The sequence below is a fragment of the Monodelphis domestica genome, chromosome 2 (assembly GCF_027887165.1).
Source record: "Monodelphis domestica isolate mMonDom1 chromosome 2, mMonDom1.pri, whole genome shotgun sequence".
NCBI classification, from domain to species: domain Eukaryota; kingdom Metazoa; phylum Chordata; class Mammalia; order Didelphimorphia; family Didelphidae; genus Monodelphis; species Monodelphis domestica.
Window position 1 is genome coordinate 480,000,510 of NC_077228.1, and position 27,581 is coordinate 480,028,090.

Below are 27,581 nucleotides of genomic sequence, written 5' to 3' on the forward strand. Positions count from 1 at the left end.
AGTTCTGTCCACTACTAATTTTGTGGCAGGATTAGTGAGTGGCCACGTGGCCGAGGTACCGAGCCCCAATTTATCTCTTTCCTGAAAGCAAGCAAAACCGTCAGCCAAAAGATTTGGTCAGCAAACTTTGTTGACCCAGTGTGGCGAACCCTGAATGAGCTACGAAGCTAGGATGTGCATGCCACCCTTCTGCTTCCGGAGAAACACGACGGATTTCAAGCTAGGCTCGTGGTCCTCTTGATTAATTTTATGGGAAAATGATAGTGCTTTGCAGGAAAAAAAGGCCTTCAAATGACTTGGGAACCAATTTTAAATTTATTAAAATCTTTTTATAAGTAGATAGAAAAAAGAAAAATGGGAAACGCCAAGATGGTGTGTTTGGCTCATTCTGGGTAGATCCAATTGACCATTTGAACTTCAGGACGACTGATTTTGGAGCTGTCTTGTGGTGACAGGTCAGATTAGCCTGCTGCAACTGAACTGTCGTGGTAGAGATCACCTTTCCCTAAGGCCATTGCAGGATCTCTGGTTTCCTCCAGGCTTTAGTGATCGGAGGCTTTAGGGTGAATCTTGTTAAGCTGCTACTCCAGTGGAGTTGTCATCTCCTGCGAAGCTCGTCCCTTTACCCACTTCATGGCCAGGGGCACAAAGAACAGAGAAGCCGATGAAAGCAGAAAGCACGCTCCAGAGAAGAAGAAGGAATAGATGTAGGTCTGGGTGTAGTCATATAGCCAACCTGGAGAGAAAGAGAAATTTCTGTGAAGGAGACGTTCTTTCCAGTGATAAACTTAAGCTTGGTCAGAACTTCCCTGAAACAGCTGTGCCCTCTTTCAGGCCTACACCATAGTCTGGTTTCTGTGGGGTCTCCCATAGACTTCATCAACTCAAGCAAACCATAAGTCAGAATTTGGAGATTTAAAAAAGGGGGATTCAGTTTTGAAAATGACACACGAGTAACGTACGTGTCAGGGAAGTCAGCGTGTGGTATTTGACACCACAAAGAAAGATTCTCAGAGTTTGGCCATGTGCTCTTTCGGATTTATAGCTCAGAAGCACCAAAGATATAGAAACTTAGATGCTATACATATTTCCCTGTCCCCTGTGGCCTCTGAGAAGTCTAGAGTACTTTTGAATGGAAGTATGTTTAAAATGAACTCCACATAGATTAGAACATTCTTTTAAGAAATCTGATGTTTACCTTGGCACACAATATGACCTGTAGTTTAAAGTCTCTACCAGTGAGGTTCTTCTCTCTACTGACATAGCAGAAAGCCTGGCTGTCGCCTGTCGTCCACATTCTTGGTGGCCACCATATTCCGTTTTTTGTTGATAGTTATCTATTTGGTGGGCAGCTAGGTAGGGTGTTTCAGGGAAAGAATGCCAGACCTGGAATCAGGAAAACTTATCTTTGTGAGTTCAGATCTAAATCTGGCATGAGACACTTCCTGACCAAATGATCTGGGCAAGGCACCTCACCCTGTTTGCCTCTGTTTCCCCGTTTATAAAATTAATCAGAGAAGGAAATGGCAAACCACTCCAATATCTTTGCCAAGAAAACTCCAAATGGGCTCACGAAGAGTCAAAACATGACTAAAAAACAACAGTGAAAAAATATTTGATATGTAGAAGGAGACGTGTAGTTTATCAGGGCCCTCAAAAAAAAACATGAACAAATTCACTGTTATTGAGATCTTATAACATCTTAATTATTTGCTATTCATAAACTAGCACTCCAGTGAACTTTTAAGTAAATGGGCAACTGAAGACCATCCTAGTTATGTCTTTGGTTGCCAAAAGAAACAGATGTAGTGAATTTTGCTAGCAATAGCCTAAAAGTGGCACAGATAGGCTAAAGGCACTCATTTTATGTTTGTGGTTTTAAAAACACAGCACAATTCTATTATGTCATGAAAATATTCTGCCTTTTTTTTCATGCAGTGAGTGTATTTGGTTATGCCTCTTTTCCTTTAATTGCTTTTACTGAACCTAAAAATATGTTTTCTGTTTCAGATTTCCAGTAAAAAAAATTGCTAAATTTAAAAAACTTAAATGAAATGAGGCTATTCTTTATTCATTACTTTTTCCCCCTGCTTTGACTCCTTGCACATCAGTACAAAGAGAAAGATTACCTTGCTGTTGAAAGAACCATTTTCAACCCATTCTACAAAAGGCCCCTTCAACCGGTTGATCATGACCAAATTACAGACTATAACATTTAAAGACTTATTGATGTGGTCCCCGTCCCACCTGGTTAAGACAGAAGGTAATGGTTTAGAATTTAAAATAAATAAAAATGAAGGTGATTGGGAAGACTAAGAAAAAAGATAGAGAAAGAATTTCGTATCAGTCATTGGATAAGTATTGTTTTTCACAAGGAAGGCAGCCACGTGATACGTCTAAGTAAAGCTGAAATGTTGTGTGTGTGTGTGTGTGGCAGGTAGGTCTGGGATAGATATATTTCAGAGACTTCTGGATCTAAGAAAGGTCAAACCAAACTATGGGTGCATTTCCCCGATCTCATTTAACGACTGTCCAGCTCTGTAGATGTTGCTGCCCAGAGTAGCCGGCGGAGGAGTGCTGCCAAGTCTGCGAAACAAAGCAGTGAGATCGGTTTGGCAGATCTGTGAGGAGAACAGGGGATGCCCCTGACGCCAGTTACAGAATCTTCAGCCTTAGAGTCAGGAAGCGAGCTGCGAGCGGCCAGCAGCTTCCAGCTCCTCACTGGGAGGGGCCAGAGACACGGGCTGCAGAGTTGGATTTGGGGGTCAGAAGACGGCACGGCCATGTTTCAGACTGGGCTCTCGACGGCTGGGACTCGGATGCTGTTGTTTTAATGCTCAAGTAGAAGAACAGATTTCAGCATCGAGACGCTTTAGTCTGATAGTGAAACACGCCCCCCCCCCCCCCCCCATGTGCTGATCCAGAGTGAAGTGCTTTGAGTCCTTTTGGGGGCGTCGGCGTGCCCAGGCTCTGCAGGAGAAGTTCTCACCTCCTTTTACGAAGTCTTAAATGAGTAATCCCTTTATTAAGTTGTTAGCTGCAGATTCCCAGAGTCTGGGGCCTTGGACTGGTTCAATTTTATGGGGTTGTCGTGAATGTTGGGCTGAGCCAGCCTACACTTATTTCCCGGGGAGTCTGTTTCCTGTTCTTGTTTTCTCACCTCTTCAGCCCAAAGGGAAAAGCTTCGCACTTTCAAAGTTGCCCTTGACGCTTTCTTGGAAGGCGTCAGGCCTTTCCAAGTCCCTCGCAGCCAGCTCCCTGACCTGCCTGTGGATGGGCGACCTCCTCGTCTCCGTTGCCGTAGGGGCTGTTGCTTGTTTTCCTATCTGCTGCATTCTCCAAGCCCTTCCTAAGGCCTTAGTGGCTGGAGAGTCTCCCGTTGGGTCTCGGGGGCAGGAGCCCTGCCGGGATCTTGCCTCTGCCCTGACCTCAGGAGACCGACTAAACGTTCAGAGAAGTTCCTGATGTTTATTGGCAGCAGCCCCCCCCCCCCCCCCCACCCATAAAGGCCCCCAGAAGAGTTGTCTGTCCACGCGGGCGCCGTGGAGTTGTTCTTGGATTCGTGGACTTCAGCAGCGCCTTATAGGATTTTGATCCATTCCAAGACCGTATCTGTGTATGGAAAGTCATTTACAGCGTCCCCTTCTCCCGCTGCAGGGGCCGGTGGGTGCCTCGGGAGGCCGCCAGGGAGAAAGGATGCTGCGGCGAGCCCCTTTGGGGAGCAGGGAGAGCGGGCTCCGAAGATGAAGGACGGCACCCTAGGAGCGAATCTCTCTCCACGTTCTCTCGTTAGGATGATGGCCAGAACCTGACGGAACATCTCCGGGGGCTGGGTCAGAGCTGTGGAAGCCTGGCTGGGTGAGAGGAATGGGGGCGAGCACACGTCCTTGGGGGCCCCCCAAGGTCTGCTCTCCCGAGGAGCGGACGCTCACTTGCTGGCGTTTCGGCGGGAGTTCACACGACTTCTCTGGGCTCTCCCCACGTCCGGAAGGGTCCCTGTTTTACAGCTGAGCATCCCAAGGCCCAGAGGAGGACAGGACTTTGTCCCGCAGTACGAACCCAGCCAATGAGTGGCGCTCCAGGAATTAAAACCCGGGGCTTCTGTCCACCGAGAATCAGACCAGGGTTAGGGAACTAGCTTGCAAGTGAGAGAGTTCACGATTTCCCCGAGATGGTGGTCAGTTTGTCATAATTCCCGCGGGGGCCCGGATTCTAAGAGAGGCTGCCCGGAATTCCACTGACAGCTCGTTCAAACTCTGGGCTTCTCCTTTTAAAATACAAAAATCAAATGCTTAGAGCAGTTTCAGATCAAAATTGCACCCATCTTGCAGAAGGCAAATTGAGCAAGGTGGTCTCTGGGCCTTTTTCAGGGCTGCCCGTAGAGTGGGGCCCTCCCTCGCCCAGAGGCCTTTGGGGGCTCATCCCCCGACCAGGATGCAGCCAGCCTTCCGCTTCTGCCCCTCTGGTGCGGGGGAGCCCGCTCTCGGAGCAGCGGATTCCTCATGGCCTGTCATTCCTGGTTCTTGGTGCTTGCATGAAGTGCTGTTGGGAATTTGCGCTCAATTCGGCCTGTTCTGGCTATGGGAGCGCATGGAAGGAACTTGTATGAGAAAAGTAAAGTGCCCGCAGTACCGGCTCCTTCTGGAAGGGTTCGCCCAGCTCCGGAAATAGAGGGGCGACTTTCTTTTTTCAACCCCCACCTTCTGCCTTAGAATCAGCTCTGTGTAATTGGTTTCCAGGCAGAAGAGCGGTCAGGGCTAGGCCATGGGGGTGAAGTGACTTGTCCAGGGGAAACAACTGACTTTTGTCCTCTCTTGGCAGGTAAGTTTTAATACCAAGCTTTGATGAGAAAATGAAGCCAATTTGAGCTTTCAGCAGTTGGAGGTTTCCTAAATGCCACACAAGTGCAGGACGAGGAATTGCTGGTAAGTCATTTCCTGATTCCCTTCTTTGCTTTGTTTTTAGGATTCGATGACTCTGTTTCATAGCCTGGCCAGGTGTGTGAAACGCTTTACATTTCATTCTGGCTTTCCCAAATTCAGGAGAGACTTACTAGGAAGGTGAATAATCAGAGAGGATACAGACTGTCGGGAGGTCTGAGGGGTCACCTAGCCAGTAGGCAGCCGAGGGGCCGGGAAGGGTGTTTGGCTCCAGTCTCCACCGAGGTCCTAGGATTGACCCAGAGGCTGGGCCTGAGGAGTCCACCTCAGGGGAGCCGTCTTTGAATGGTCCTGAAACGGACTTTCATCTCACGGAAGATCTTCCTGGTGTATTTCTGAACCAAATTGACTTTGGAGGGGTTGAAAGGTTGGCTGTCGGCAATCATTTTTATGATCAACCTACGGGCCTCCCTGGGGGCATTCATGTACTTCCCATCAGTAAATTTCAGTTAAGTTTTGATTTATGATTTTAGTTAAAATTACTTTTTTACATCCATGGTGAAGAAATTAAAACATAATTTTTATAGATCCTTGAAAGCATATGTGGACACGCTCTAAAACCATATATTTTTAAATACATGTAGTTTGTTAATGTCTACAATTTCCCACACTCTCTGTTGGCCCTCATTGAATTGAGACAAGTGATAAAGAATTAACTTTTTTCTTTGTCCTATTTTACTTCCATATAGTAAAGGGGAAAATGAATATTCCGGTAAGCTGTGTTTCATTTGTGTTCTGACTTGCGATCACTGGGAAAGGGCCATCATCTGTGGATTCAAAGGGGCCTAGAGAGCCTTGAGATAGAATTTTACTTTTTATGGTTGCCATAGCAAGAAAGAGAACATTACTAGTAATATGCACTCAAGTGGAGAGAGACCCACCTTTGGCTTTGTTTCTGGTATTTTGTCATAGATAATTCTTAAGGCAGTTAAGATTTAAGACAATCTTACGATGGTCCGTACCTATAGTCAGTCAATGGTTTAATATTCCTGTGACTGGAGTAGGGATGTGGAGGCACAAATGGTGACTACTGTTCAACAAAAGTCCTCCCTGTTAATTTTATAATTTGAAAGAAGGGATGAATTAAAAGACCAAAGAGATGCCTGAGGACTCTCCTTTTCCAGCTGCCTGTAATCAGGTCAGCACTGCAGTCAATTAGCAGTCACAGTACAGGAAGAAGAGTTTAACATAATTTTGTTTTAGTTGCTGTAGTTAAAGTGAAATTAAATCTTAAGAACCCCCTAGATTCAACGATCCTTACATAAACATTTACTTTCTATAAATAACCTAATCCTTTTCCTTAATGGAAAAAAAAGATAATTTAACATTTACATGTTTTTTGTGTTGTTTATTTTTAGAAATAAAGATATCCATAGGTAATGATATGGAATTTGGAAGTTAGAACATCTCTTATGATTTCACTGCTCAGCCTCATTCTAAATATTTTCATTGAGGGCAGCTGGGTAGCTCAGTGGATTGAGAGCCAGGCCTAGAGACGGGAGGTCCTAGGTTCAAATCTGGCCTCAGACACTTCTCAGCTGTGTGATCCTGGGCAAGTCACTTAACCCCCATTGCCTAGGCCTTACTGCTCTTCTGCCAATATACAGTATTGATTCTAAGGTGAAAGGTTAGGGCCTAAAAATAAATAAATAAATAAATATTTTCATTATGTGATTCTTTGTTTTATAATTCCTTTCTTTTCTTCCTCTTTTTTATTTTTAACTTTTTCTTTAAAGAGGTCCCCTCAATTAACTACTGCTGCTTAGAATAAGCTTTCTGTATAATTTCTCTTTTGATCTTTGCCTTTTATTGAGTCTTCAATTTACAGAGTCTGAAATCTGGCTCCAGTATTAAAACTACACATGTAGAGAGGTTCAAGATCAAGTCCCTCTTTGTCTCCTATAATGGTCATGGTTGGGGAAGCATAAAAGTGAGTTTCCAGTGGCTGTATTTTTACTAGATGATTGGAAGATGCTATATTATATTGTGTATTCCTCAAACATTCACTGCAAATGGTTCCATATCCCCTCAAACTCTTACTCTCAATATGCTGATCTTGTTCAAGAACAGATAAATATTCAGGCTAGGTAAAAAAAAATGAGTATAAAGTTGGATTTTTAGTCTTGAGAAGTTAATAAAATTAAACCTGCTGTCATTCTGCTTAACTTTCCCCATTCATCAGGGCCTGCATTTACTAATGCTTTCCCTTCAAGGCTTCCCTGCAACATTTTGTTCTAATCTTATTAGTCCAGATGAAATGTTATCTACAATTTCTCATGAAGTTGTGGAATGATTAGGATAGAGAGAGACACCTTCCACATGGCCCTGCTGCTGAGGCAAGGAAGAGACTGTCTCAGTGATGGAAGAGCAATTCCCACAAGATCCCAAGAAGCTGTGACCACGAAGTTCTGAAAAGCCCTGAAATTAGGGTAATAGGACCCAAATATCTGCCCATTACAGTTGTGCCAAATTCTTTCCCCCAAAACCTATTCCCTTGAGAAGACTCAATTTAATTCAACAAGCATTTATTTAACATGTAGGCATAAGCTATACATGTATCTGTACAGTAGAGATAATGAGGATCAGGCTGAAAAATGGTCCCTGGCTTCCGTGGAGCCTCTTACATAGGGGGTGCTACATATGCACAAATAAGTGAACAAAGGAATTTGAGGAGAGAATGACCACCAACATTTGGAGAACAGCAAAGGCTCCCCATAGGAAAGGGCCCCTTGAAAAAAGCCAGGGATTTCAAGAGGTAGAAATGCAGAGCCAGCATTGCAGATGTAGGAGAATCTGTAGAAGCCTAGTGTCAGAAGATGGAGCATCAGATTTGGAGAGTAGCATGTAGACTATTTTGGCAAGTGGAGAGGGAAAAGACAAGAGAAAAAGGCAGAAATGAAACAGTTCATTTTTAGTATATTGTTGATAGAAACTTAAACAGGCATCAATATTTTCCTGGCTCTTGATTCACTTAGAAGGTAAATAATTACCTGCTATGGGTGGTCCAGCAAGAACAGCCAGTCCTGCAAAAAAGGCGGAAAATCCCAAAAACCTGTTTAATGGACAATTCCCAGCAAAATCAACCTGTCAGAATCAGAACATCTTTGTTAGAGCATGTAAAAAATTGTTTCTTACGAAATAAAAATGTGTCATCCCAAGTTTTGTGCAAAACTAAAAAAAATATTTTTTTTACACTAGGGCTTAAATGACATTTTCAGAGATGCGTGGCTCTGAGTGCTGAATGGTCACAGTCTGATTTCTGGGGTGTGTTTCATCAAAAAGAGTTGCCACCTGGAAATCCTTGAAGGAAGGGCTCACCTCCGAGGTGCCATGTCCCATTTCAGGGAGCTAATAAGCAGGTGGTCTCAAATGACTGGTAAGTAATCAACTCAGAAAAGTTGAGATTTTAGCTAGAGCGAATTTGAAGCTGCTGTAAATAACATTTTCTTGTGCTAACAGCTAGAGATACTGTCTACAGAGAGAAGCCAAGGTAATATGGGCAGGACTTCCTGAAACTGGAAAACTGGTACACAAGGACAGTCAGTACCCCTTCTTCTTCTTCTTCTTCTTTTTTTTTTTTTAACCCTTATCTACCAGAAGAGTGGTAAGGGCTAGGCAATGGGGGTCAAGTGACTTGCCCAGGGTCACACAGCTGGAAAGTGTCTGAGGCCAGATTTGAACCTAGGACCTCCCATCTCTAGGCCTGGCTCTCAATCCACTGAGCCACCCAGCTGCCCCCTAGTACCCTTTCTAACCCACCAATATCTCCTTGTCAGGGCCTACCTATACCTCTGAAGCCATAGGAGCAAAGTAGACTCAAGATGCCTCTGTGGTGGTTAAAAAAAAAACAGTTGAGGCTCTTTCAGGGATTTCCTTTTTTTCTTTAATTTCTTCCTTGCCTTACCTGGATAGAATAATTCTCTCTCATTATCTAGTCTCACCCAAGATGGATGACTGGACAGATCATTGACTGGGGTCTACTTAACTATTATAGGCCCCAGGGCAGTTTTCTCTGGCCACCAAATCAATTTCTAACCTCATTCTGTTTAGGGAGATGGAAATAAAACGTTGTCCTTCCTGGATGCTTTTTTCTAATTAATGAATGTGTCTACTCACCATTACAGGGAACACCACTGCCATATAACAGCCACAGAAAATGCCAAAGAAGATGGAATAAGTCATGAGTAGAGGAAATGTGGTGGCTAAAGGACAAAGCAGGTTAGTGATGCCACAGAGGATGAGGTAAGATTTGTAGAAGTTGTATCTCTTGATCCAGTTTTGATCAGCAGCCCATCCAGACAGTGGCTGCATGACTGTCTCTGTGATACCTGGAGAGGCATGGGAAAAAATCCACATGAAAGCCTGGACCCAATTTCCTCATCTCCTTTGAAGTGAGTGACCACCTGAAACATCTTTGCAGATAGTGTTTGGCTCAGTCTTTGGGCCAGGTGAGTAATGTAACAGCTTACTGGGCAGTGAGCCCCTGAGAACAAATTAGTTTTACTTGTTTTTCCATTCCTATCTAGCTTTCACGTAGCTGCCCTAAGCACGGCCCAATGAAATCTATTAAGAGGAACACCTCGAAATTGATCGATAGTCACTTCTCATCACCTCTAAAAGGACTCGGGGCTGCAAAATTTAGGGATGCCTCAGGATACCCATTAGCTCCCTTTAACCTAGCCTTCCCGCCCCAAAGGGATCCTCTCTGTAGAGGAAGACGCGGAAGCAGGACTCTGGGGAAACTCGTAGAACCTTCAAGTCAGTATCCTGTTGGGCTCGGGGGGGGATGTGAGATGGAAAGGCTGTTAACGTATCATTAATAAAGTTTTATAAAAAGGAAAATTGAGACTCGTTCTTAAGACCTGTTGTAAAATGTTGGTAACCTTTCATTGTTTCCTGTGAGCTCCATGTCATTGTCATTTGCAGGTACTTGGGGGTAATGGATATCTCAAGCAAGACCCTGGTAAGAAACCAGAAGTGCATTATCTTGCAGAACACTGGCTCCTTCAGTGGGATCTCCTGAGAATTGATTAGGAGGCTGAAACATAGATTGCATTTGTTTGGTTTTTCTCAGACTAGTAGAACCTCATAGGCTTTCCTCTTGAAATATTTATCCTGTTAGGAGTTTATGTAAAATCAAGGCATTCAAATCAGGAGGTTCATAGAAAGAAATCTGAATAGTATGTGGTGTTTTTTACTGTAAACTATTTCTAGTGTGGATGTAACATAGGACTTACTCGCTCTAGGAAAGCTGGTTTTTTTAAAAGCCCCAAATCTACACTTTTTATATCAGCTTCAGACAGCCATAGGTAGTAGAGGAGTCCTATCAACAGTTGACCCATTTTTGTGTGGCTCAATTGTTTATTGAAAGCCTAAATGTAAATTTACAAGATGTATGAAAAAATCAGTTCACCAAACACTTATGAAGTATCTGTTCTGTGCAAAGTACTGTGCTGGGGCACTAGGACTGCAAAGACTATTAAAAAAATAGGCTCTTTAGTCAACTAGCTTGAATTCTACCCAGGGGATACAACAGTTGCATAGATAATGAAGTAAAAGTTATTCTGAGGGTGAGAACAGTAAAACTAGGAGGCCAGTGAAAGCAGTAACAGGTAAAGGGATCAGGAAAGGGTTCCTTCTTGTAGGAGAGAGAGAAGATGAGCTGAACCTTGAAGAAAGCTAATGATACCAAGAGGCCGCATGGAGCAAAGATTCCAGCAGTAGGGAAAGCCTTGGAGCTGAGAGGTGAAAAGTTGAGCGGAGGAAGCATCAGGTCCCTTAGTAAGTGAGCTAGTTGGCCATTTATGGGGATTGTTTTTCTCTGTGAGTGTCTGTTAATCTCGTTTTGATCTTGAAATAGAACCATTATCATATAGGAGCAGCCAAAGCAGGAGGATATGGATCATCAAGATAATAATTATTATTGAATCAGCCTTGCAGATTAGAATGATCAGTCCTGCATATTCACTAATGGCTTTGGTAAATTGCCATTTCTGTATACTATTTCATATTCTAATGGGAGCACCCTAGTGATTTTGCTCCAGCAAAGAGAGTTCAGATAAGTGCTAATACAAAATGTACATGGGAAAAGGGCATTTTTAAAGCTATTATGTGCAAATAACCTTTGCTTACTGTTGGGGTTATAAATACAAAAACTAATTTGTATCTGCCCTCTAGAAGCCTACCTTCTAATAGAAAGAGAAAACCCCCAGGGAAGTGGTAGCTAGAGAGGAGTGTTTTGGTCCAAGAACTCACAGGGATAGTGAGTGGAGCCCCAGAGGAAGCATTCAGTATACCCTTGCAGAAGCAGTGCCTGGACTGATTTGATTACAGTTCCCAGAGAGACAGATGAAAAATTTATAAATGAGTAGATGAGTTATAAATGACATTTACAATAATCATAAGATCATTTAAAGTTTGCAGAGTGTCTTACATGCAGACCTGAGGTAAGTACTATAGCTGTTATCCCCCTTTACAGCTAAGGAAATAGACTTGAAGAGGTTGTGATTTGTCTGTGGTCATATAGCTAGTAAGTGATAAAAGGCCTGGGCAAATAATAAAGCAAGCCTTTGTTATGGCTGGCTTAATTGTCTTTTTTTGTTTTTTTTTAAACCCTTACTTTCCATCTTAGAATAAATACTATGTATTGGTTCTAAGGCGAAGAGTGGTCAGGGCTAGGCAATGGGAGTTAAGAGACTTGCCCAGGGTCACCCAGCTGATAAGTATCAGGCCAGATTGGAACCCAGGACCTCCCATCTCTAGGCCTGACTCTCAATCCACTGAGCCACCCAGATGCCCCCCAATTATCTTGGTTTAAGGAAAGGAACACTGGGACCTGTGGTCTTACTGGTCCCACTCTTTCACTAACCAGTCTTGAATAAATCACTGATAACAATAGGATTTCAGTTTTCTTCTTTCTAAAATAAGGGGGCTCAGATGAGAAGATGCCTGAGTAGTTTCATCTCCAAAATTCCACAATTCTATATTGGACTATCCTAAGTCAATGAGGAATCACATAATGATTCAAGGCAGAAAATATGTAGTTATAAATGGGTATTGGTAGCTAATTGAGCAGATTGCCTGGCACAGAAGCCTCAGATAAACATTGGTGAGCTTGACTAACTGGAGCTCATTATTTAATAACATGGTTTCTAGAGATCTATGTTTGGGGAAAATCTTTAGTCAGATATTGAGAACTCTATTCTAAACCATAACTTATTCTTTTGTGGCCTTCCCTTTTTCTCCTTTCTTATAAGCTTTTTTGTTAAGAAAACGACAGTTTCGTTTTTTATAGTTAAGCTTATCTTTCCTTTTAATTATAAAGTTAAGAGCCTGGAAAACAACTCCCCAAAATTAAAATCATAATTTTTCTTACCAGCCACTGAAATGAAATAAGAGGCATCCAGGGTGTCAATGCCCAGAGTTTTAGCTCTGGCGACCAGATGGAAAGTAGGGATGAAGTATGCCAACTGGCCAAATAGAAAACACCAGGTGAAGAGGTAAAATAAAGGGTTCTTAAATAGGGAGAAATCAACAAGCTGTTTGTGGATCCCCGGGACAGCATTTTTGTCATAACGTTGAGGCTCGTTGCTAAAGACCTCTTTGTCGTCTGGGCATCCTGAGATTGCCGCACTTTGACCAGTCTGTTCATCCTTACTGACTAAGCAGTTTTCAGTGGGAGGCTGCTGTCCATCATTGCTGGATAGAGCTTCCAGTTGGCTTACGGCATCTGGCCTTCTCATAGTCGGTCTGCCTTCCCCTTTGGTAGACAAGTGCTTTTCCCTTTTGTTGTTGATGGGTCGTAAGAGCATACTAGAGGGCACCAAATTTAATGAGATCGCTCCAAATATTAGAAGGGTGCCTAAATAGAAAATGCAGTTAATATTGTAGGTTTGATGAAGATTTCATTGTTAAACGTTTCGAGCTGAAATAGTCATACCCCCAAAGTTGATTTTAAAAATTCTTTGTAACTTGAAATTATAATTTGATGGTTACAAGGAACCCTGCTGGTTGCCCTTTTGGAAGAAGGGACTCTAGAAAGTGAAAGAGGGATGGAAAATGGTAATCGAAGGTGCTTAGAAATGATTTTCTCTTTTACTTCATCTCTCCCCACCAACCCCTTTTCTAGAGACCAGATAATAAAGGCCCAAAATAAGCCTCTTTTTTTTCCCCTTCCCTCAAAAGCCCAGAATAGTCAGGAATAAGGGGGGAAATTTCTACATGCTACTAATTAGGGAGTAATTCTAACTTAAAAACTTTTTAAAAAATTAAGCATATTTAAACAAAACATAAGTCATTTTATACTTTATTGTAAATTATTTTAATCTTCTTGTCATATAGTGAGAAGAGCTCAGTTTTTGGACAGAGAATCATGGTACTAGGAATATCTGTAATTGATAACTAGGTGGCTGGGGTCCTGGGAAGTGAGGGGTAGGCTTCAGGGTACCAGAAGTAAGAGGATTCAGAAGGGTAAATGGAAAGTGGCTTCAGTCATGTAAGGATTACTGAAAATTATTTAATGTGTTCTCCATTAGTGGCAAAATACATTCTTATCACACAATAGACATGTGAGAATTAGTGTAAATTGAATTGGGTAACAGGTCAGATCCTCCAGTTGGGTGAAGTATTATGACACCTGGTCCTTTAGTACTAATGTGAGAGTCATAACCAGAGAATAAAGCATGTAGGTTTGTGATCATGGCCAGATCTGTCAGAGATCTGATTTGGGGGAAGTCTTAGTTTATGCAATGCAGGTTTCATCAGAGTCATGTGTTGTGTAATAGTAACAGAGTTTCAATTTAGGAAGAATTAAGAATGCGAGACTAATATTTTTCTAAAGAGTAATTAAAAGGAAAACTTTGAGGAGAATATTTCAACTAATACTTTTGAGGTAGGAGCATATTGGAAGATCTTGACAATGTGGCATTAGTTAACAGGTTCCAGAATTTTTGGACCATATATAGAGGTGACTGCTTTTCGTCTCGTGCGTTTTGAATTATTTAGAAAGAAAACAAGCGTCTTCAAAACTCAGCTGTTTGTTTCAAAATGTTCAGACAAGAAGTGTAAAATTCACTTATCTTAATTTTGTGCAATGCTTTTAGAGATGCCAGGTACTAGGTGTTCTGTTACACTTCTCTTTGGAGAATGCTTATTGAAAAAACAGCATCACGAATGAGGCTCTTTTGCAGAGCGGGGCCTATTGAACCAGGTCCTCTGGATGTTTCAGATTGATGGATACCTTGTTTTTTACATCAGCAAATTCCCCATGAGTATTTCTTTATAACAAAGAAAAACAGTTAAGCAAAACCATGGCACATAAGAGTCTGCAGCTGACAATGTTGCTTACATTTTGTATTTGGAGTCTTATTTCCCCATGAATAAGGGGCCGTTTCCTCCTTCTCCAGGGTTGTGCTTGTGTGTATGTATCCTCTTTCTTCCATTTGTAAAATGTATGAGCAGTAATAGCTAAAATAAATGTTTGCTTACTATTTTTAAGCTTAGGATCCATTTTTTCTTTTTCCTTTATTGCCAATTATAAAGAAAAAATTATTGGAAACTATCAAATGCTCTTTTTTGCTTGGTCATTTTCACTGTTGTCTATTTCAGTTACATAGTGTTTCTCCCTGAGGAGAAACCCCTGCTAGTTAATAAGAAATTGGTAATGAACTCTAAAAGCCTCTGATGCCTGTTGGTAAGCATTGTGGATGCTTAGAGACCTATCCCATTAGGCCCATCTCTAGGGAGTAGGAAATTTCCTTGTTTACTTTAGACAGTCTTTTAAGGGCCTTTCTGCTACTCATTTCCCATTAAACTATCATCCAGCCATCAAGTCACTAAGGGAGAAAGATTGTATTAAAAAAACACATTGAGTCTTAAAAAGTTGAACGTGTCAGTAGAGAGTATTGGGGTGACTCACCTGGCCAATCATATTCATCAATCAGAATTTTTGTGAGAGGGGCCAACACAAACGTTAGCCCCATCCCTGAGCGGGCAATGGCGATTGAAAGAGCTAGTCGTTTTTTGAAATATTTAGCAATCATCAGAGGTCCTCCAATGTATAAGAGAGCAGAGCCCAAACCTAAAGAAAAGCAAAAGCAAAAACTTGGAATCGCATTCACTTCCATTGAAAACAAGCATGTGTGTAAACAAATGGTCCTCCTGAGAAGAAACTATAACTGAAGTGAATAGTTGGCTAATATCAGCAAATTGGATAGGTTTAGACTCACCTGGGAGAAGTCCCAAAGATAGACAGAGGAAGGAGATGCTTGTGGCCAAGCTGCTGATCAAATATCCAGTGGAAATAAGTAAAGCACCAAGAATGGAAGTAAACTTCTCTCCTACTTTTTCACATAATATGGCAGCCAGTGGAGCTTGGAAAAAGAGAATGAGATTTTTAAAAGAGGTTATTCTTCTAACTAAGACAGCATTAAACTTTGTAGGATAAATTAGGAATGAAAGTGCTCAGCACCATCTTTTTTTGTGATTTCTAGGATGAAGAGGAGTTTGAAGGAAAATTTAAGGCCTGTCACTTCCAAAGTGCATAGGTAGATAAAATGATACCTATGTGGGTTGTCTGGTGGTCTCAAAATCTTGGCTACCCTATTGTTTTCCAGGATGTAGATGTCATGTAGACTTGAATTTTAGGGCTCCATTTGGAGTAGGGTTGAGGGGAGGTGGATTTTATGAAGGTATTAGGAAAGATCAAGAGCAATGAGAGATGGGGAAGTAATTGAATGAGAAGAGTATTCCAGAGAGGAGATTTGCCTGAAGTGTTTTTAACAACAGCTCAAAGGAAATTAGGATTCCAGAAGGTGAATGAAGGGTTTTTTAATAATAGAGAAGTAGAGGAAATTGATAGGGATCCTAGAACATTTGTGTTTAAAAAGGAGATTACTAGTGATCAGGAGCAAAAACCTAGCTCCTCTATTTTATGGGGAAAATGAAGGCAGTCCCTTAAGCTGTCTTTTCATGAATAGAAAGTATGAACCAAGGGGATGACCAGAAGCAAAGAAAAATTTGAAGTTTGAAGAGATGCCTGAGAGGAGCAGATGGAACCTCAAGACCTTGGGGATGGAATTCCAGCCATCTTATCTTAGACTCTTGGGAGCTAGGAGGGAGAACTACTTGGCTGGGAATGTCCAAAATCTCTCAGTCCTTTGCCTGAACAGAAGAAGATCTCAATTCTCAACTGGAGCCAATCTTTGGGATAAAGATTCTCTTTTCCCTTAGCGGAACCCAGAGCTTATTTCTGAAGATTACCTAAGTCAAATCCCCAAGAGCTTTATAGGAAAGATATCTTGGGGATCTCTTCCCATTGTCCTTTTCCATTATCCTTTCAACAACTTATACCCAAATAAATTAGATATCTTGATTTATACTAGAACTTGAATCAGAGGCTATGTGTTAGGAGGAGAGCTTCAAAATCCATCATTACAAGGAGGAAGCTGAAGGAAAATCTGACTTACCCTACAGTCTAGCCAGACTGAATCCAGTGGTAACAGATCAACTTGGGGATAGAGGGTGGAAGTTTCACCTAGTATTCAATCCCCAAATAGCTGAATATTGGTTCCTTCTTTTTCAAAGTCCCCCTCACTAATACAAAAGTCAGCATTTTCTGTCCTCCCCATTTCTCTCCAATCCATCTATCATATCACGCTAGGTTCTGGTGAACTTGTAAGGTCTAGAGTAGTGAAAATTCATTTTAAACCATCAGTGATGGATGTGCTTTTCCAACAAGTTTGTTGTATTATAGCATCCAATCTGTGTCATGGATTAAAGTGGTGAGTGATAGATAAGAGAGTATAGTTGAACATATGGCATTACAAAACTAGATTTTGATTATTTGACCGGGTCTATATATATATATATATATATATATCCAGGGTTTGGAAAAAATACCCCCAGCACCCAAGGACATAATTAGTGGTTCTGGAAGCTGAGCCTGAAACTGGGCACAAGACTTAACTTTAGGCTCAAAATGGTAGGTGGATGAAGTCGCTTTCGATTTGAAAGGACTTGAAGTTGATGAGTCAGTGTGAATTATAGTAAAGATTTCTCAAGTTAAAGGCACCCTTCCCAATGTCTTCCTTTAGCCTTGGATGGCTGGCATGGGGCACCTACCTGTTGACAGAGGCCCTGAGCTGTTTGAGGAATACCTGCAATGAAGCGTAATGATGACATTAAGGATCCAATCCAACCAATCTGCTCTGAAGTGCCACCAAATTCTTCTTGAAAAACCACGAAAAAAATTGCAAAGTTCTTGGTCAGTCCCATTAGAAGCACATTTACCTAAATCAAAGCGGTTCAGATAGTTCTGGTCAGTGGCTAAGCTTAACTATGCAATCCCCAGAGGAGGTCAAACAGAGGTACTTATAAAGTGATTCAAAATTGTGCCATAAGATAGTCAAAAGAGCTAGTATATTTTATTCTGAAGAAAACATGGACAGAACAATAGTTGAAGAGTGAAAAGAGCATTCAGTCCTGGCAAAGATCCAAACTAAGCTCCCTGGGCCTCAGTTTCCTTAGGTGTAAAGTGAGGGATTCAGTTCAGATTTGCCTTCCAGGCCCATGTCCTAGGACCCTGACAGCTCAGGGGTCTACCTCCAGTTTGCTCTCAATTGTTCATTGATTTTCTTCCTTGGCGAGAAACAGTATTTCGCAGGGATGGAGTCAGAGGAGCTGCCAGTGACTAGCTGTGTGACCTGGAGCAAAGGCCTATCTGAGCCTCAGCATCCTTATCTGTAAAATGAGAGAACATACATTCCATGTTCTTTGAGATCTCTTCCAGCTCAGGATCTGGGGTATTTGAATAATTAATTCTTGCTTGTAAATTTTAAAGAAGTGACGGAGACCAGATTTGAACCTAGACCCTCCCATCTCTAGGCCTGACTCTCAATCCACTGAGCCACCCAGCTGCCCCTCCCAATTAACTTTTAAGGAAGAATGGCATTTAACCTAAAGATGATCTTGATTCATAACTCAAAGCATTGCTGGTGAAGGACTTCCTTTCCAGGAGAGATTCCACCCTTCTTCCCTAGCAGGCTTGTGTTTGCTGAGCATGATTAGGGACCTTTTAGCATTGTTTCAGCTGTTCATTCCAGCTTTATCTTTGAAGTCTTGGGCAATCACTGAGCTCTGAGAGCGAGTGGGGAGGGGAATGTATCTTATTCTCTTCTAATATGCACCTTATTCTACATCTTCATTCACCTTCATTTTCTGCACTGACAGGAGACTGGCCATGATGGCATACATGTGAAGTACCTCTGGCTTCAGGCACTATATATCAGCTTTCTTTTCAAACTTGGGTAGAGTTCCTTTCCCCATTCTCCTTTTTTTCCTGCTCTTGGGGGTAGGGAGGGGATAAACTGTATTTGTTTGTGTGCTAGATATATTCCCCCCCCCCAAAAAAAAAACCAGACTAGAAAGATAACTGTAGCCAAGGAATTAAGTGGTCATTATTCTAAATCTGTGATAATCTGATTCTTGTTACCCATAAAAGACTTATAGGGGAGTCTTCAATGATGAGGTATACAGTCTAAGTTGAGTCTTAGAAAGAAGGGAGATAATTTTATAATGTAGTGATTTCATGGGTGAAGAAGTGATGGGAAAAGGGTTATTTCCAGAATTCTAGATCTTGGATGTGATTTTCAGTGGTTCTGGGATATAGTTGTGTCTGTCCATGTTACTATAAATGGAAGACTTAACTTGAGAAATTGAAACTTTGAGAGTCATGTTTGTCACTGCTGCCCTCAAGGATTATGGCAGGGTAACAGATAGACTGATCTAAGTGCCATAATCCTAGAGAAAAGTGGGAGAGTACCCCAGAAACCAGATAGCAGGGAGAAGGAAAGGACAGTGCCATCTGATAGTCTGCCTGCCTCTTCCATGTGCAGCTCACAGCTTGCCTGTGGTGCCTCCTCTCCCAGAAGGCTGCTCCTAATCTCTTAGCTGCCAGTGTTCTGCCTCACTCCCCACAAACTACTTTCTGTTTATTTTTTATGTAGTTTGCATATCCTTAGCTGCATCCATGTTTTTCCTTAGTAAAATCTAAACTGATTGCAGGTAGGGATGGTTTTATTTGTTTGTTTTTAACCCTACCACCTTCTATTATAGAATCAGTGCTATATGTAGTTCCAAGGTAGAAGAGCAAAAAGGGATAGGCAATGAGGGTGGGTTGGGTGCTTTGCCCAGGGGCCATATAGCTGAGAAGTATCTGAGGCCAGATTTGAACCCAGGCCTGGCTTGAGTCACCTACCACCACTGTTCTTAAAGCACACTGGCTTTAATACTATGAAAACATCCCCTGTCTGTCCCAAACTTGAGCAGCCACTCCATTTTTGAGAAGTAGATCACCACTCCTATTTCCTCTTCTTCCTGTTGTTTTCTCTGGGTATTACAGAACTTCCTAACGTATCCATGGTTGGAGATGACTTTGCTTCACTGTAGGGAATCACTTATATACCCTTCTGAAGACTGCTGGTTCAGGAAACAGGTCTAGCTCAGCTTTTCCCCACCTACAACCTGCTGATTTTATGAGGCTTAGAGTATTGTCCTTATTAAAAAGTAATGAAAGCTTTCTTTCCCTAGGTGCTAAACTGTAGGCCTTTCCTTGCTCAGCTACACAAGCTAGGTCTCTGCCACAAATTTCAGCACCACCCAATTTCCTTATCACATGCCCCATGCCTCATTGAGGTCCACTCCCTCACTTGTTAACAACATTCTATTATTCTATTATTGTCCACCTCCAACCATTTCTGTAAAATGGGAGGGTTGGCCTAGATGACATCTAAGAACCAATGTTCTATGCCACCCTAGATTCTGTTAGAAAAATGAGTGTGGATAGATGGAAGAAGATCGAGTTTGAGCTAAATCTTTCTTACCAGACCTGACATTTTTCTCTCTCTCTCTGGCTGGCATGTCTACACTAGACACTTGGACCAAGGATGCTTGGCATTAACAGTCTATTAGAACTAAAGGCAGTTCTGTATTCTTGAGATGGCCTCTGGAATATGCTGACATACAAGGGCTCTCATCCCATCAAACAACCATTTGGACAAACAAAGGGTTATTTCCATTCTTTCCACCTTAGAGCCACTGAGAACAGACTTCTCTGACACCTATTGGCACCTCATGTAATTTGTTAATGAACCAGAGGAAAGGAGGGAGGGGGAAATGGGGAGAACTTTTCTTGAAGCCACCAGCCTGTACCTCTTGCCTGCTTGGGACACCTTTAGTGTTCGTGCAGTTTTGCCTTGGTTAGAAGGGTATCACTTGCCCATAATCTTGTTATATAGGGACCTGTTTATTACACTCCTGTTTTCGTCACCAAATGGAATGATCTTTAGTGATGTCAGGCTAAAACCAAAGGGTTTAGCAGGAAACTGAAATCCATGAAAGAGGAGTATCTTGCTGTCTTGGATGAGTCAGGTCATTTGGCCTGAATGACTAATATCTACTATGGCTACTAAGAGAACTGATGTGATTGCTAAATTGCTTTAGATCGTCTTTGAAGCACCATCTGGGAAAGGAGAGATCCTGCATAGCTGTCATTCACAAATCTGATAACAATGCTTGGGCTGGGGTAGGCCAGCTAATAATTACAAATCACAATTCAGATCCAAAAAAGTAATTGTGATTGTTTGAATCTAATGAAATATTTTTTAAAAAGCCCTGGGTTTTGGTTTAAAAAAAAAAAACTCAATTGAATGAGTGCAAGATGAATCAGATACAGCTAGAAGAGTTCATAAGAAAAAACTTGGAAGTTCTGTAAGTCAGGAAGGTGATAGGCCAGCCTCACAAAAGCTAATCCAGTCTTTTGGTTCATCAGTAGAAATACAGCTTCCAGAGTAAAGGGTAGGACAATCCTATGTAATCTATCCACTGCATGCAGTATTTTTCCAGGTTCTAGGGGTCACCTTTTAGGGAAGGACACTGGATACACTGGAATTGATGGGGTCCTGGATGACCAGGATGGTGAAAAGACTCACTTGTGTCATAAGAGGATGGATGGAAGAAGCTGGGGATGTTTCTCTTTAAGAAAACTTGGTGGGCACGGGAGCATTCTCTTCAAGGATTTAAGGATCTCCTTCCCTAGAATGACTACTGGCACCAAACCTTTTCTTCTCCCCTCAGGCTTCAAACTGCATACCTTCCCTAACTCTTGCAGCAGAAGACTCAGTCTCTGTCTTCACTAATGCCATTATTAGCTACTTTGTCGTGGGGCATCTATCTTGTTGGCTACATGTTGGATTAGATGGCCACTTAGTAGCTTTGAATCTTCTGTGAAAGTGAGGAGACCTGGTGAGGGCTTCCTGAACATCTTTGTCAATTCTCTCCTCCTTCCCACCCCTCACCCCCACTCAGAGGAAGAGATACTCCCTAGCCTGTAACCAAGGATTCAAATTCTGGGTGCCACATTTTAGGAAAGGTCATTAACAAAAGGTACAGAAGAGGGTGAAAAGGCTCACAACTGCCCCAAGAGAATGGGCCAAATGACCTCCCTTGGAATACATTGTCTCTTCCTTCCTCCAAGATACAGCTGCAATAGTTATCTCCCTCTCCACTGGATCTTCTCATCTCCCAATAAATATATTCAGGCTCCCTCAAACAGAATGCCTCCTTTTGGCCTGTGAATCTTAAAAACTACTCAGACTGTACCATAGATTTGGTTTAGCTATTCCCTTATTGTAACAATGGAGATACTTGGTCTAACAAGAATAAGGAATGTATTGGGAACTTTTAAAATTACTCCACCCTACTCAGTGCCTTAGGGGAAGATAAAGTTGTAAATTCCTGATTGAACAATGAAAGTCCCTAACTCGTACCATATAGTGAAACTAGAACCTTAAGCTAGGTCTATGTTTAGATCCAATACAAAAAGGTGTTAAGTACCTGTAAAGGTTATATTAATCACAAAAAGGTCAAGTAACTTACAAAAGGCAAGCTTAACAAAGAGGTGTGAAGTACTCAGAAGATATAATCTAACCAGAGAAGGTGAGAACTAAGAATGGGCAGTCCTGGAAAAAAGCATCTACTGTGATTGGTAGATGTGAAAATTTAGGGGAGGTGACATAAGAGGAAATTCTCTTTAAATGGAGGCTAAGGAACAGTTCAAAGGGAGTTCAGAGTTGAATTGAGTTAGATTCTGAATTCAGTTCAGGAGATTCAGTGGAGGACTTGAGCTTGCTTGGAGACGGTTTTGTGGTGAGTGACTGACTCCCTCTCCCTTAGGCTCAGGGCGGTCACTTTGGCCAAGGCCTTTAACTACTGCTTGGCTCAGCCTGAGCCAGAGCAGTTTAGATTAATTCTCTCTCTCTCTCTCTCTCTCTCTCTCTCTCTCTCTCTCTCTCTCTCCTTCCCTTAATTCCTTCATTTATATTAATTAAAATCTATAAATCCCCAGCTGACTTGGGTTATTTTCATATTTGGGAATTTCCCATGGTGACCACTTATTTAGATTTTGAATTAAAACACTAAAATTATCTTTACAGGCCCTTCTATTCTTTATGGCAAGCAACCAAATTTTTGTATCCCTTAGCTGCCTCTACTTCCTCACCATCAACTAACTCTTGAAATCTAACTTCTATCACTGTCATTTTACTGAAATAACTCTTGAAGGTCACTAATGATTTCCTGATGATCACATCTGAGAGCCCTTTTGAAGTCCTCAGCATCTCTGCAATCTGCAATATTGAATACTCAAATATCCCCTTAATATTTTCACTTCCCTTGGTTTCTAAAATGATCGCTCCTCAATTCAATAAAGATTTAAGTTCCTATTTTTATAAGACACCATACTAGCTTCCAGGGATACAAAGATTAAAACAACAGTCTGCCACAAAGCTCACACTGTAACAGTCGTAACAGTCGGCATGTGAACTGTTCATAGATAAGCTGATAGAATCCAGAATGAAGTCTGAGGTTATTATAGCTGGAGTGGACCTACAAGAGATTTCACACAGGGCACAGCAAGTAAGCAGAGCCTCAAAGAAAACCAAGATTTAATGAGATAAATGTCAGTAGTAAGGCTTGGCCAGGATGCAAAATGTATAAGGAAATAGAGTGAAATGATATGGGGATAGGAGTACGGTAAGTTGGGGCTAGGTTGTGAAGCCTTAGAATTCCAAGTTAAAGTTTATACTTAAAATGTTAGTACTTTTCCTGAGGGAAGGGAAGTAGATCTGTTTTACCCTGTCAAGCAGATAAAGAATCCCAGAATTGTAGAGCTCACAGTGGCTGCCTTCCAGTTCTCAGAATTTTTTTATAAAAGGGAACTCAAAGTATGGTCTCTCCAACCCCCATTTACAGTCACCTCAGCTCTCATGGCAATTTCATTTACTCCCACAGTTTAGACAAACACCTCTGCAGGTGACCCTCAGATAGACAGAATCTCTATCTCGTGCTTCTTTTTGAGCTCCAAGTCCATGAAGGATGCCTGTTGGCCAGATCAGGATATGCACTCCTGGATTGATTGCCCATAAAGCTGAGCTACAAGTCTGGCAGCTTGGGGGGACCCTGCGGTTCAGCACTGAATAATAAGAGGAAAGGAATGGACCATCGGACTTTGGGGAATTCAGTGGTGTCTGTGACCTAAACCACTTTTCATAAACCAAGTCCTGTGTGGCTCATTTGGGCCCACCTATACTAAAATGCTTTCCTGTGGCTGTCAGCTTACATTTAGTCCAGCTTTGCCATTTTGCCCCAAGTTGTTATCATTTGGACAGTCACAGCTGTACTTTTCTTTTTTTCTTTTTCTTTTTTTTTTGCCTCCTGCTGGTGATTTATAGGACAGCTAAATGAGCATCTGGAGCTACCTGCTTCCAAAAAAGCACGGTTCCTTGGACCTAGCAGCGCTTTCTGTGTTGAGGTTTTCATTTTAGCTTGGCAGCTCTGCAGCAGTGATTCTCAGTTTAACTTACTATTTCCTGGTAATTCAGTTAGGTGAGCATCAAATAGAATAGCTGCCAGGGATAGTCCTTCCGTTTTTTGGAAAAAACATTCAGGTTTACTTATGAATAAGCCAGTTCTCTTGGTTTGGCAGCCACCCTGCATATCCTTATTCCTTTCCAGGGGCAGGATTTGTTAAGTTTAGTTTAGTATTTTTTTTTAACCCTTACCTTCCTCTGAGAATCAATCTTATTTATTGGTTCCAAGGCAGAAGAGAACTAAGGGCTAGGCAATGGGGGTTAAGTGACTTGCCCAGGGTCACACCTAGGAAGTATCTGAGGTCAAATTTGAACCCAGGCCTGGATCTCTATCCACTCAGCAACCTAGCTGCTCCCCACCTTAGCTTTTTGACACAAGGCTTCCCCATCTAGTCCTTAAGCTGGTCCCCCCCAAAACTGGAAGAGGCTCCAGAAGGGCATCCCTGACCTCTGAGAGGTAGCGCCAAGACCAGTGAATGGTGTCAATCATTTGAAGATGAAGTCAGCGGGCTCTTAACGTTTTGGGTCAGCAAGAAGGTGATGATACTGTACAAACAATAAAATATCTTTGGAGAAGTTTCCCTGAGAAGTAATGCGTTTATGTTTCAAGTAGGGTATCATGTTAAGCTTTTCTTCAAGCTGTCAAGGAACATGGAGGGGGACATTCCCAAGTTTTTTGTTTTTTAGTTAGAATCCTGTAATTTATGAAGTTTAATTGTAACATCCTTCTGGGAGGGTGGGGGGCGGTCTTCCCTCTAGTAGAGAGGAAAATGAGTGAAATCTGCATTTGACACATTGTTTCTTCTAAGGACAATTTAAATTTAATCTTTAGTTCCCAAGCTTCTGGTGAGTCTCTCTTTCCTGGCCGATTTAGCAATAACCTCCTAATTGTTCTCCTTTCTAATCAGTCCTTCCTCCTTCCAGCAGATCTGACCACCACAATCCTGGCCTCTTGGAAGCTTTGGTAGATTTCCACAGCTTTTAGGCAGAAATGCAAACTCTTTTGTTTAGCATTTTAATCCCTGGCTCTGGGCTGTTTATCCAAACTGATTATAGGTTAACTTAGTCTCCTGCGGTGCCATAGCCAAAGGGACCTTATTGATGCTCCTACGCACAACATCTGTGCTCCCTCTGGCCCACAGCCTCTTCTGCTGGCTTCAGCTCAAGGCTAACTCCTCCCAAAAGTGCCTTTCCTGAGATTACAGTGACCTGAGGCCGGACCCTCATCACTGTTTGTTTTGGGTATAGCCTGGATCTCTCTGGCAGAATACAAAGTCTGGAGCCCTCCCCTTAGTGCTGGCCTGCTGAATAGATGCTTAATAAAGGCCCATTGATTGAAGATCCCACCCAAGGAAAACCTCTCCTCCTTGTGGTTCATTTCCTTTCTTTCTAACCTGAAGAGAAGCAAAGGTGACAACCCTGCAGAGGACATTCTGGTACTCACCATGGAGAATCTGCTTTGGACTTTTTTGCTTCTTAAATACATTGTGGCCTGCTTACTCTTGGGCTGAGCTAAAAAAAAAAGGTCACCATTTGGATCTGAGCATTATTTTATTTTCTAATTGTATCCTAAAGCCAGATGGAAATTCTTTGGTCCTGGGTTCAAATTTGGCCTCAGACTGACTATGTGACCTTGGGTGAGTCACTTAACTCCTACTGCCTAGCTTCTGTGTTGGATACTGAATTGAATCTGAGATGTAAGGTCGGGTTTAAAAAAAAGTTTATGCCTGTGTAGAGATCAGTTACTTTTTAACAATGGAAAAGATCAGTGATGAAAGGTCAAGTGTCCTAATAAGTTTTTTCTTAACTGGGTAGCAGATGTTGTGTGAATATTGACATCTAGTTCCAACTCACTAAGTAACTTCTCTCTTTGCCACTTCCCATAATGCTGCTGTCCTGCATGCACACTTGGGGAAGGGAGGCAGGAATAAAAATTTGCCATGGAAGTAATTTTTCAATGAATATTCTTGTGGCATCCTTTAAGTTGTTCCCAGAAAAGAACTAGCCCTACTCAATGTATGACATCTCCATGTCCCAGCTGCCAGGAAGCTGGAGTTTAGCAGTTGATCATTGGCTATTCTGGGTAATTTAAAATTCTCCTCATCTCAAAAACCAAAAAGTGAATATTTTTTTGCATTCTGGATTAAAATGAGAAACTGACCCTAGTATTTCTACCCATTGACCTTGTCTTCCCCCTCCTCTAGACTGACTTCCACATGTTTTTTCCCACTGGAGGCTAAGGAAGAAGTATAATCTCACAAATATTTACCAGGAAGAAATGAAACACTATCATCCATCCCCATCCTCCATCAGGGGGTTCAGCATTAGGATGTAACTTTGTCTCCTTCTGCATCACTATTGGTTCTACTTTTTTCTCACTTGTAAAGAGAATCCTGTAAGAAAATGGCCATTTTCTCATGAGTATTTTAAGCTTTTCTTGGACTCAAGAAAGCTTTTCAGTCCCATCCCTCTTAGCGGTACTCTGCATCCTACTCATTTAAAAAAAAAAAAAAAGCTTATCAGCTTTCTAATTTACTTGCTCTCTTTTATTTCTGAACTTATAGCATAGGTTCTGTGATCAACACTAACTTAAAGAAATAAACATTTTCTGCAGTCCTGTTCATCTTTTTGTTTGACTGACTTACCTGTAGTGGTCCCTGGAAATTGTGCTCATTTCCTTATCTGTCTATCAGTGGAGAAAGGGATTATTCAGTCAGTGGAATATTAAAAGCCTGGTCATGCAGAAAAATCCTTGACCTGTCCACTTCTTCCTTGAGGAGAATGAGCCCTGACTGGCACCATCTTGGATGAGTGAAGAGCAGAGTCCTCTGACACAGGTTCCTTTTCACACTAATCTCCCACAATCCATTTTGGCCAAACCAGTTCTCCTTTACTTTCTCATGATGTTAAGTGGCTTGGGAGATCATTGAATTAAGAACAACACCACAAAACCACCACCAACTGCCCGGAAGTGCTTCCAAGATGCAAAATGATAAGCTTCTCTCTTCTCACTTGTATCCTTAATAAAATCTAAGGGTTAGTTAGCCCTTGCTCAGCCTCTAAAAGGACTGAGGTACCTCAAGGGATCTCCAGAATGCCCTGTGTCTGTTAAAAATGATAAGGTTACAAAAGGGCCCAGTTAGCTCACTTGCACTGACAGGGAACCATTTATTGGTTCCCCACAGACCAGGATGGGTGGAGGGGCTAGTCAGATAGGACAGATGGAGGTTTGGGGCAGCATGGTAAGCTGGTGGGCTGTGGGGGGGGGGAGGGATCCTCACTGTTAATCAAATGAAACACAAAATGCCATTTTCATCTTACCTTTTGATGTGAAATCTGGTAAAGCCTGGAATAAAGCAGTTTAAGAAGAAAAGAAAATTATACCATGCTGTGGACTTTTACTCCTTTTCAGCAGCTTGCTTCAGCATACTGCAGACCACAGACCAAGAGAGCATTATAAGAGCTCTGAAAGGAACAGACAGGAAAACCAGACTTCGTTCCCAATGGACTTTACTTCCTGAAGGGAGGAGCAAGGTCTGTCATTTGATCCGAGCAAAAACTCTTCCCCCCCTGGCTTCTTAGCGTTCCTCTCTGTGCAGCCCTGAACTGTCCTGCCCTGGCCCCAAAGCTCCTTCCCTCTCCACCAGACCAAACAAAGTCCCTTTTCATCACCTGGATCTCTCCCTACAAGTCCCTTTCGATCTGTTCCAGTGCTGAG

The 27,581-nt window shown here is 42.1% G+C and overlaps 1 protein-coding gene and 1 long non-coding RNA gene across 5 annotated transcripts; one reads left to right on the forward strand and one right to left on the reverse strand.

Moving 5' to 3' along the window:
• Positions 1-296: 296 nt before the first annotated feature.
• On the reverse strand, positions 297-27,361 carry SLC16A4 (solute carrier family 16 member 4). Of its 4 annotated transcripts, none has more exons than XM_056819187.1 (10): positions 27,185-27,358; positions 26,133-26,256; positions 25,308-25,375; positions 17,096-17,228; positions 15,167-15,310; positions 14,857-15,018; positions 12,316-12,801; positions 9,057-9,268; positions 7,931-8,024; positions 297-736 (listed from the first exon to the last, which is right to left on the reverse strand). In XM_056819187.1, the coding sequence occupies exons 2-10, from the start codon at positions 26,164-26,166 to the stop codon at positions 582-584; spliced, it is 1,488 nt and encodes a 495-aa protein (XP_056675165.1). In that variant the 5' UTR covers positions 26,167-26,256; positions 27,185-27,358; the 3' UTR covers positions 297-581. The 4 variants fall into 4 exon arrangements, with proteins under 4 accessions (XP_056675165.1, XP_056675166.1, XP_007485172.2 ...); XM_056819189.1 differs by having other exon boundaries at positions 606-736; positions 7,931-7,963; positions 27,185-27,361; XM_056819188.1 differs by lacking the exon at positions 25,308-25,375 and having other exon boundaries at positions 17,061-17,228; positions 27,185-27,357.
• On the forward strand, positions 8,019-9,782 carry LOC103106507 (uncharacterized). The gene is made up of 2 exons (XR_008916764.1): positions 8,019-8,316; positions 9,065-9,782. It is a non-coding gene; the product is annotated as an uncharacterized LOC103106507 (long non-coding RNA).
• Positions 27,362-27,581: the final 220 nt, after the last annotated feature.

Coding starts and splice junctions, on each gene's coding strand:
- SLC16A4 (XM_056819187.1), bottom strand. CDS start 26,166: ATGGGGATGGATGATAGTGTTTCATTTCTTCCTG. Junction 25,376..26,132: donor TAGTGTTTCATTTCTTCCTG/GTAAATATTTGT, acceptor TTTTTTTTTTAG/CTCAGCCCAAGAGTAAGCAG. Junction 15,019..15,166: donor ATCTTTGGGACTTCTCCCAG/GTGAGTCTAAAC, acceptor GCTTTTCTTTAG/GTTTGGGCTCTGCTCTCTTA.